At 46.1% G+C, this 11,006-nt stretch overlaps 2 protein-coding genes across 4 annotated transcripts; both read left to right on the top strand.

Annotated features, from left to right (window-relative positions):
• The first annotated feature begins 3 nt into the window (after positions 1 to 3).
• LOC146668887 (uncharacterized) lies at positions 4 to 8,832 on the top strand. 3 transcript variants are annotated; one of them, XM_085408228.1, is made up of 5 exons: positions 4 to 73; positions 5,565 to 5,908; positions 5,973 to 6,080; positions 6,358 to 6,877; positions 7,502 to 8,832. In XM_085408228.1, exons 2-5 carry the CDS (start codon positions 5,762 to 5,764, stop codon positions 7,735 to 7,737), a joined length of 1,011 nt encoding a protein of 336 aa, XP_085264354.1. In that variant the 5' UTR covers positions 4 to 73; positions 5,565 to 5,761; the 3' UTR covers positions 7,738 to 8,832. The 3 variants fall into 3 exon arrangements, with proteins under 3 accessions (XP_085264354.1, XP_085264356.1, XP_085264355.1); XM_085408230.1 differs by lacking the exon at positions 4 to 73 and adding an exon at positions 2,665 to 4,765; XM_085408229.1 differs by lacking the exon at positions 4 to 73 and having other exon boundaries at positions 2,665 to 5,908.
• On the top strand, positions 8,632 to 11,006 carry LOC146668886 (E3 SUMO-protein ligase ZBED1-like). Its single transcript, XM_085408233.1, has 2 exons — positions 8,632 to 8,835; positions 9,796 to 11,006. The coding sequence occupies exons 1-2, from the start codon at positions 8,632 to 8,634 to the stop codon at positions 10,546 to 10,548; spliced, it is 957 nt and encodes a 318-aa protein (XP_085264359.1). The 3' UTR covers positions 10,549 to 11,006.

The following is an 11,006-nucleotide window of genomic DNA, read 5'->3' as shown; positions in this document are numbered from 1 at the left end:
TTTGACGTTCGCGCTCCGGGCTGTAGCGCGCCTCCTGAAAATGAGGAAACAGAGCGAGAAAACAACAAAAACGGTAAATAAAGAAGAAAACAGCACATCAGACTTTACAGCAGCGATTTTCTCTGCACTGCAGCTCGCCGTTTGCTTAAAGTCATTATTTAATAGCTTCATTGGACTAGACCACGATCATAAAGCTTTTTTTTAGAAATAAGGAACTGCATTATAATGGCTCAGCTCAGTGTTGTGTTGTTGGAATAAATGTTTTAATGAACTCAGTGATTTCATTTATCGAAAACAAGCCATAATACGCGAATAATGTGAACGATTACATTATTAATATTACAACTATACAGTGCTGTGCGAAAGTCCCGAGCCACCCCTTTTTCCTTTGGATTATTCCCTGCGAGACAGACTTTGTTGTAATGTTTTAAAGTGGTCCTGAGCAGCAGGTCTCCACAGTGGGCTGTTTTTGCACTTGTGCTTGTGCCTGAGCATTTTCAGAGGAATGATTTTTTTATTCTTGGCTTGTTAAGCCGCCCAACTCTGCCTCATCACAGCCAGCTCAGCAGAAAATACATTTTAAGTTGCTTCTTTAGGCACTTTGTTACCAGCAGCCTGACAGATCATTCATTCCCATTTGTTTAGTTGTTTAGTGTTAGTGTCATTTGTACTAAAAGTTCAAATACTGATTCAAATTCTTTACTCCAGTAAATACAATACAAATTTATTTATATAGCACATGCCAAAGTGCTTCCCAGAATGAGTTAAGAGCAATAATAAATACAAATATAAAATACAACATAGAAATAAAATATACTAACAGGCGGGTGACATAACTAACCAATAATACACCAGGCATAGTAGGCACCAGTGAAGTCCACACACAATGCTGAAGGTTAAAACATTATAAACATTAACAGAGTGATAAAGATAAGTTCCAGTACGCTAAAACAAACACAAAAAACCAGGAGCACGAGAGTCCAGAACCAAAACACGACAGTCCACTAGTCCATAACACAGTCAGGGGGCCGACCGTGCACACAGCAACGGCGGCGACGGGCAAACAGTTCTGGGGGCCGACCGTGCACACGGCAACAGCGGCGACGGGCAAACAGTTCTGGGGGCCGACCGTGCACACGGCAACGGCGGCGACGGGCAAACAGTTCTGGGGGCCGACCGTGCACACGGCAACGGCGGCGACGGGCAAACAGTTCTGGAGGCCGACCTCTTGGAAGGTAGTGGTGGCCACTGAGCAGGTCCGGAGGACGGCCGCGATGCCAGCGGCGAACTCCTTCCGGAGGCCGTCCCCGAAGGCCATGATGCCATCTTAGAGGCCCGGAAAACGGCCGGCAGAGGCGAGGCGGAACGGGTCGAGCTGGCACTGACGGCGGCGTGGCAACCACAGGACCAGACGGGGCCGGACCAGACGAAGGCGGAGCTGAAGCCGGACCAGGCGCGGATGAGGACGCGGAGGCCGGACCAGGCGCGAATGATGGCAGCGGGACGGCTGCGGAACCTGACGGCAGCGGGACGGCTGCGGAACCTGACGGCAGCGGGACGGCTGCGGAACCTGACGGCAGCGGGACGGCTGCGGAACCTGACGGCGGTGATGCTGCAGGAGGTGATGTGGAGATGTGCTGGCTGGGTCCTCCAGGACCACCAGCAGATGTGAGGATGTGCTGGCTGGGTCCTCCAGGACCCTCAGCTAACGAGGCGTGGTGCTGGGTGGGCTCCTCGGACCCTCCAGCAGACGTGGCATGAGGCTGGACGGGCTCCTCGGGCCCTCCAGCAGCCGACACTTGAGGCTGGCTGGGTTCTCCTAAACCCCCAGCAGACGACACTTGAGGCTGGCCGGGCTCCTCAGGCCCTCCAGCCGATGAGGCAGGACGCTGGCTGGGTTCACCTGAACCCCCAGCTAACATGACGTGAGACTGGACGAGCTCCTCAGGTCCTCCAGCCAACGAGGCAGGACGCTGGCTGGGTTCACCTGAACCCCCAGCTAACATGACTTGAGACTGGACGGGCTCCTCAGGCCCTCCAGTGGAACCAGTCTCTGAAGCAGCAGGTACAGAGACCTCTGCCAGTGGGGACACTGGCTGGGACTGAGCAGCACTTTGGCTAGACTCAGGCAGCAACAGTGGGATACAGTCCTCAGAGGGCTGAAAGTGTTCCCCAATACACTTAGCAGAGGACTGAGGCGGACGGGTGAACTCACTTGAACTCTCAGGGGGTGCTGAGAGCCGAGGCTGTTCTGGTGAGTTCTCCGGTGAGGCTGCTGGTGCTGGCGTCTTGACCTCTAGGGGTCCAGAGTTGGCTGGTGACTGACACCCAGCCTCTGGGGAGGCCCTAGAGGGAGCAACTGTCTCTGAGATGGCCGGCTTAAATGAACCAGCAAAAGTTTGTGTGGAGTGTGTTCCCTGCTTGTAATGAGGCTGTGAGGATAAAGGCTGGGTAAATGAGTGGACAGGCTGCTGAACTGGTGGCAACTGAGCTACAGGTAGCGAAGTAGTAACAGGTGGTGGAGTGGCTGGCTGAACTGATAATAAGGCTGATGAATCTCTTGCCAACTGAGCTATTGACTGGGCTATGGACTGTAACATGGTGTCTACTGGGTCTGACTGTGACTGTAATGGAGGTGATGATTGAGCGGCTGCTGGGCAGCTAACCGAGCTACCGGCTGAGCAGCTGACTCAACGAACACAGCCCCGGTATAAACAGTCATATGAACTGGTGAAAGAGACGGAGCGTCTTTTCCACTCACCACAGCCGGCAGTTCCGAAGTCCTAATCTCCGGCTGTGGGGCGACGCGCCAATGGCGCGATAGTCGCTTCCTCCCGGGCAAAACCTCCGGCGGGCCGGGCAAAACCTCCGGCGGGCCGGGCAAAACCTCCGGCGGGCCGGGCAAAACCTCCGGCGTCCGGCTGGGTTGGGAAGCGGTAGCGGCTGGTGGGTGTAGGTGAAGTTCGTGAAGGATGAAGTCTTGCACGAGTGGGTGTAGTGAGTCCAATAGCCAGGGATAATCCGTGAGCAGCTGTTGCAGTCTGGCTTCCAGAACGTGGAGGAATGCTTCTCCCTCATGCTCTAGCCACAGGTTGATTATTTTTGAAGCGGAGTTCGTGATGAGGTCCCGAAGCTCCGTGGGTGTGGTGAATGCCGCTGGATCCATATCTGGCTGGTCCGTACTGTCACGGCGAGTGAGGTGAGCCGTGTGGAGGAAATGAAGGAGGATCCGAATGCAGGCAGTCGTGAAGGTGTAAAGGTGGTTTATTGAACATGAAAGTAAATACAAACGGCAAATGGAGCTAGAACTAAACTATACTGGGATCAACTAAACTACAGAGCACAAACCTTAACGAGAACGACCAGAAGAGACTAACGGCGGACAGCAGGGAGAACACACGGGTGAGACATGGTAGAAACACAGATGAGGCAGGTTGGAATACACAGACGGACCAGCAACTACAATAACGGAGGACATGACTTAAATACACCCAGAGAAACACAGGGGAATTACACACAGGTGGTGGACACAGCTGAGAATGATCAACAAGACGAGACAGAGGTAAAACTGAACACACTCACATGAGACCCAGACCTTCACAATAAAACAGGAAATGAGAACACCACACCAAGACGCAGACCTGACACTGAGAGACAGACAGAATGACACATGGAACCTGAACTAAACTAAACGTGAGATACAACCGAGAACAAATCCTTAAACATGAAACTCAAATAATAAACATCATAATCATCATCATAAACACAACAAGAGAACAAGAAAACAATCCCTGATGCAAACTAAAACCAAAACATAATAACCTCAAACATGGAATAACAAAAACATGAAACTCCACATACTGGGTCCAACGGACCCAGACCCGTGACATTTAGTCTGCCTCAGTTTATATGAACAAACATAATGTGACATGTACAGATTTAACAACACGAGGACTTCCGTGTGAGCTTTAAATGAGCGTCCTTCCTTTACCTCTAAGCTCTCCTCTTCCTCTCCTCTCCTGTCCTTCTTTCTTATCTTTCTCCATCTCTGAGTGATGTTAGCTCTCTTTCTTCTCTCTCCCTGTGAAATAAGCAGCTGGAGCTTTAGCTGCAACACACCGTGAGACAAACAGTTTGTGTGTTTGCTGATGTTTGTTGAGCTCATAGAAAGGCTGCATTTTAATTTTTTTTTAATTGTTGGAATTAGGGATGGGTACCGGTGTCCGGTGCCATTATTGCACTGGTTCTGACATAAACGGTAGTAACCAGACCGAAAAGCAGCGCACATTTCGGTGCTTTATTTCGGTGCTTTTTTTTCCTGAGCTGTGATACACTTCTAGCCAATCATTTTACGTTTCCGAGGATAGTAGGCGGGTCCAGGTACGTACGTTCTGTTAGAGCAGAGCTACAGATTAAAAATGTTCAAGGCGAAGCGGTCAAAGTCTGGCTGTACTTCACAGCAAAATATGCAAACTCAGCAGCAACAAGTGCTTTAAGCTGATACTGTGATACTGTCAAAGGAGGTAACACCTCGAATCCGATGAAACACCTGGCGACGCATAGCGTTTTTTTTAAAAGCCCAGAAATGCACCGTATTTGATAGCTTGCTGCGAGACCTCACACTGTGCACGTTGGGTGGGTTGCCAGTTATCGGACCCGGAGCAACATCCCCCAAAAACCCGAAGAGGAGAGTCCTGGCCCCTAGCCCTGCCAGTGTAGCAGAAATGATGAGGATGATGATGCAGCAGCAGCCGTTCTTCTCTGCGTGAGTAGCTTAATGTTGTTCGTGTGTAATTTACGTTGAGTAGGCTAACCACGTTATTACATTAATGCACGTAAGGTGAACTAGCAAACATCATCATAGCTACATGCGGCTGTCTTCTTGTTTGATGGCAGATACTCCCTTCACCCTGGCTAAAAGGGCTAAAATGACCAAAGAAAAAGTGGAAAACAGCTAAACATGAGAGGTTTTTGGACAAAGTTTGTGTTCTCCATTCTTTAAGCACCGGTTCGAGCACCGGTTTGAGCACCGGCACCGTTTCAAAAGTACCGATTTGGCACCGGTATCGGATAAAACCTAAACGATACCCATCCCTAGTTGGAATTATGAGAATAGAATCGTACAATCAGAGTTTGATCCTTCATGCAATAACACCTCCAGTCTCATTAGAGTTGTACAAACTCTGTTTTAGCTTTATGTATAATAATAATCATCCATTTATGTGCACTTTGCAGTAAATTGTCTATTTTAAATAATTAACTAATATATAATAATATTATATTACATTATTATTAATAGTATGATATTATTAAAATATAATATAATAAAATATTTCTATTTTCTCAGCAAAATATAAAGAAATGAGTGACTCATGACTTTTGCACAGTACTGTATCTGCAGTTTTACACGTGAAAAAGTAAAATTGTAAATGTGCAAAAATGAGATGCTGTTGTGTGTGTGTTTTATCCCACAGTAGAGCTGTAATATTGCCACATACTTACTGAAATCTTTTACTGAAATGCATTTTTTATCTCTAACTCTGATTATTTTGTTATTTCTTTAGTTATAACTGTGCGAGCGGCTCTCTACATAATAACAGCTGCACACTGGCTCAGCACTGATGCACACATGGAATTTAAACAATACATCAAAGTGCAGTTTTTGCATTTTTACCAGAAACAGTGCAGTGCCTCCTCACAGTGAAAGCAGAGCTCCTGAATACTTGCATGTGTGTGAGTGTGTTGCGTGCTGAGCTCCACCATGGTTCAGTGGCAGCTCTGCACTCCGGAGAACCTGATGTATTCAGGGTTTGGCCGTCCTTTTCCACGACACGGCCTCCAGCTGCTCTTTTGGTTTTCCAACCAGTGTGTGACCTGCGAGGTCGTCCAGCTGGTGGTCACCATGAAGGTAAGATCAGGTCTGTGTGTGTCTGTGTGTGTGAATCAGACTAACACCTGATGTGTTTCCACAGCTGGTGTCGGACTGTCAGCCGGAGAACGGGAACTTCGGCTTCCACCTGTTTGGAAACATGGAGGAGCTCCTTCCTGTTCTGAGCAGGCCCAGGAAGAGCAGGAGTAAGGTGTGCCATGTTTGTTTGGTAGTTTCACAGGTAGAGATCAGTCTGCTTCCTGTTAGGGGAACCGCCCAGCTGGTTATGGTTCAGTAAAAACACTTCAGTTTGAGGTTTCAAGCTCTCAGCTGGAATCTGAATGGGCAAACATGTCATTATAAGTGAAATGAGAAGAAGGGGAAAGGCGGGAGCGTGCAGGTGGGAGTAGGACTCAGACTGTAGGGGCAAAGTGCTGTTTTATTCCTCCTGTGACAGCCTCTGCCCTCCATCTTTACTCTCTTTCCAGGTTACGTACTTTGAGGTTGGCAACCTGAGCACAGAAACTTATCCTGCTTCTGCAAACCTGCCGGCGTACGTGAGGGAAAATTATCGGTCGGGTGTCAGAAGCAACAACTCCAACATCGATCGCATCATCATTGGTTACCGGGTGAGGACCCGGGTGGTGGAGACGGTGTACATCACTGAGCACGACCCAGCCACCTTTGGGAGGTTCAGATTCGACAGGACTTTTGAAATCAGCTGTGAACTGATCCAGGCCCTGCAGAACCCCCAGCTGGACCTCACCAGCTTCCTCATCCAGATGGGCTACTACGTAAATGTGCTCCAGGGCATAGGAGAGACCCCCTACTCGGATCCATCAGCTCAGCAAACCTGCAGCGTGGTGCAGTACTACAGCGGATCCACACAGCAGCCCAGCAGCTACGAGCAGCACGTGCACTACAGCTACAACACATCAGCACAGAGCGGGCCTGCAGCTAACTACAGGAAACTACCGGCGTACAGTTACTGGAAGCTGCCTCGTGAAGGTAAACCTGCAGTCAGGGTTCAGTTTAGCTTCACATGTAAAAGTTTTTAATGGCAGAAAATGTGGAATATGTCTGACTGGCTTCTTTGGTCAGGTCGCCCGAGTTCAAGCTGAGATGTGCGCTTCGTTTGAGGTTTTATTTCCCCAGATTTGCATTGTTTTTATGATTTGTCGTTTTGGTTTTCTTTCACAAGAAGCACTCGAGTTGGAAGCAACTGGACGTCTTATCCAGATGTGCAGAAGTCTCAGTGATGAGGTGAAACATCTAAAAAAAGACGTCCAGTCGTTTTCCACTTAACTGCTTCAGATGATCATGAGCTGTAGCAGCAACTGCACCTGTTAAAAGGCCAGGACTTTATGATGTAATGTGACCTTTAACCTCTGCTATTTATTTAAAATCAAACCATGTGTGTCATGTTTCCCTACAGACAATGAGCTGGTGTCATATCTGTGCTTTTACTTTAGCTTTTTATATCACCTGTAGGGTCTGCTGAAGAATTGGCTCCTGTAAAAGTTCTGGACATGAACCTAGAAATGAAGCTCCCATATTTAGACGTGATTGTTCAGAGCTGCTACACCGCGAGCCAGATTCCATTTTAAAGACTTTCTGAATTTCTGTCTTCAGCTTTCAGTGGAAAACCAAAGAAGCGGGATGGCGGCGAGGACTTTGGCTTCCTGAAGCTTCTTCTCGGCGCTGGAGCGCTCTACTTAGCAGCCAAGTGTCTGTTCTGGTTACTCGGCAGCTGGTGGAGCGAAGACGTGGACGGAGACGTGGCGCTGAAGCCACAGTGGACTCCGACGTTTTGGCGCCGCGCTCCCAGCGATCGACACACGCACGTCATGCTGGATTACGTCTTCTAAAACTCACACGTGGTATCAAATGTCACACAAAGCTGTGGACTTTCTGGACTCCAGCCTGTGCACTGTGCTGTTTTCCACACTGGAGGAAAAATGATCATTTTAAACGATTTTAAGGTGTTTTTGCTTTATGTTTGACACAGACTGGACCAAAATCACATTACGCATTCATCCATGCATCCAGCTGAATCTGTAAACACTGAAGTGCTGATCTCTGAAATCTTACATTTTAAAAATCAGTGCAGTATTCATGTGATGGTTCCTGTTCCAGGACGCAGCTTTAGCTCCAGATGACTCAGTTTCCACTTCCACAAAGTCAGCTCTGATTATTTTCATTAGTGGAGAAAGAAAGCCATCACCAATCGAGCTCCGATACCACCATTCACCGCGGCAACGGAAAAATAAAGAGCAGGGCAGCGATTTTAATCCAGAAGACGAAGCAATATGAGCGTGTGTCAGGACGGGCGCATCAGAGATCACACACTCGCAGTGAGACTGGTTTTGGTCGTTTTTAGTGGAAAACAGGGGTGGAAGTAACGAATTACAAATACTCACGTTACTGTAATTAAGTACATTTTTTGGGTACTTGTACTTTTACGAGTAATTTTTCAAGTGTGTAATTTTACTCATACTTGAGTACAACTTACACCATGTAATCTACTTCGCTACTTATAAAATCAAAAGTCACTACTGAGTACGCCCACAATTTGAATTAATATTCAAACCTTTCGTCTGCATTTTTGCAGCCAATAAGGCCGTGCAATCGCAACCGCGCCAATTTAAGACGTAAGCAAAGAATAAACTCCGCTGCAGCAGCAGGCACAGGTGTCTGGAGGTGCTAAATGGTGGAGTATAAACTACTTTATAGACGAAAGATTTGGAGACAAAGAAGCCAAAATGGAGACAGAGGACAACACTGTCAACCATGAAAACGACGTAGAAAAGACGGAGGACGCGTGCCCGTGGCCATACCTGGAGGAATTTTTCGTGTACAGAGGAAGAAAAGGAGACAGCGTCCAGATGCAGTGCAAACTTTGTTTGACCTCTACAGTCATTTCAGCTTACAAGACTTCAGCATCTAATCTAAAAAAACACATTGAGGTAAGAGGTTTTACAACTATACGTGTATGATATTGCTTTCTTATTTTTCATGTGTGTTAAGGTTACTAGTTTGGCTAAGATATTGTCACCGCCATTGGTTAGCCTGATATTAAAATAAGACGGAGCTAGCTAATGTGCGTGTGTGCATGCATAACTGAGCTACAATTCGTAGGAATGTTTTAGCTTATTATTTGGATAACCACCGTCATTACAATAAATTAAACTTGTAGTCATTTAAAACTCACAGGCCTACAATCAGCTGGCCTATTTAAAAAAACAAACAAACAAAAAAACAAACAAACTTGAACACAGTGCTGAGCTGCATCTCAAATTAATCTTCCAGCTCTCAGCTGACATGTACCAGAGCCCGATTGATGGATCAGTTGATCAGTATCATTGGCCTGATATAGGTCTATCATAGTGACGTGGCTCTTAATCAGTAGGGTTATATGTTTCCCAATATGATATCTTTTTTTAAAGAACATAATGTGGATTGGTTTTATTTGTTAGCTGTATGGGCAGCATTTTTGTGTATGTGATCCCTTTTCTTAAATTAGATTTGCTAGATACACATATTTTGCTCTTAGTATTTTTAGAACCTGACTAATACTGAAAACTTTAGGGTGATACTGATAAAAAGGAGTTAAAAATTTAGATACTGATACATTGGTCGATACTCTTTTTACAGATAGTATACATATTACAGAACTTAGAATGTATACAGAAATTCATGTTTTTTGCAATGATCGTTCAAAATTGGTTTACACTTGTGAATAAATACAGCAATATATCTGCAAAATTTGACCAATTCACCACTCTTTTATACTATGCTCAACAATCAAAGATTAGCTCAAGTCTAGTTGAATGATGTTTTAAAAATGTGTTTTCTTTTAGTGTTAATCACAGTGATGTTATGAAGTAATGTATGAACCTGACGTATGATAATATTTATCTCTACAGAGGAAACATCCATCGAAGACTGAGCAGTACAATATCACTGTGGCATCAACATCTCGACAGCGAAAGACCACAGCCACACCAAACAAGCTCTCAGCAAATACACAAGCCAAGTTACCAGACCTGATGTTGAGAGCTGCAAACAAACATGTTCCACAAGCAACTGTTGACAAGCTTGTCATCAATTTCATATGTGAGGGTCTACAGCCATTTGCAGTGGTAGAACAGCCATCTTTCAAAGAATTGGTTACCACATTACAACCTCAAGCCATCTCCAGACCCGCTGTCCGTGCCAGAATCTGTGAAGCTGCTGATCACATGAAGATGACTTTGGTTGCAGCATTGGATAAAGTCAAATTTGTTGCTACCACTACTGATTGTTGGTCAGCTCATCAGAAAAGTTACCTTGGAGTCACATGCCATTGGATAGAGGAAGTGTCCCTGGAAAGAAGATCTGCAGCACTAGCATGCAAAAGATTGAGAGGGTCTCACACATTTGACATGCTTGCTGGTGCGCTTGATGATATCCATTGCCAATACAAGATTAGAGGCAAAGTTGTAAGAACCACAACTGATAGTGGATCCAACTTTGTCAAGGCCTTCCACATGTTTGGGGCACAAAATGATGCAGATGAAGCTGAAGATGAAGCAGACCCAGAAACTATTGACCTGACTGACCATAGGGACTACCATGAGGCAAGTGCAATTCTTGATGAAGACTCTGGTTTGGAGTATCAACTTCCGCCTCATCAGTGATGTGCATGTCACCTGCTAAACCTTGTGGCAACAACTGATGCTGCCCTAGCAGAGAGCATGAATGAAACCTACAAGAGGCTCTCCCGTGCAACCTTTGCAAAATGCCAGGCCATTTGGAACAAAACTGGCCGATCTCATTTGGCTAATGAAGTGGTAGAGGACAAGTGTGAGCTACAGATCATTCGTCCCAATGCAACACGGTGGAATTCAACCTACCTTGCCATTGAAAGGATAATACGCATCATTGATGAGAAGGGGGAAGATGCCATCAGGAGCATTTGTGAGGAGTTCAAGGTGAAAATGTGAGTAAAATTGGACACCTACCAATATGGTTTCAAATTTTGTGAATTTTCCTTAATGGATGGTTAAAAACGTGAGCAGACTCTTAATATTAAATCAGAAGATCCCTATTATAGTCATGGTGGGTTTTGTTGTTGTGTCTTACAGGTTGAGTCCTG

Source organism: Rhamphochromis longiceps, linkage group LG6 (assembly GCF_057381845.1).
Source record: "Rhamphochromis longiceps isolate RC_006_pf linkage group LG6, R_longiceps_female_GT1.1, whole genome shotgun sequence".
NCBI lineage: Eukaryota > Metazoa > Chordata > Actinopteri > Cichliformes > Cichlidae > Rhamphochromis > Rhamphochromis longiceps.
Note: the sequence above shows the minus strand (reverse complement) of the source record. Positions and strands in the feature narration are given on the sequence as shown.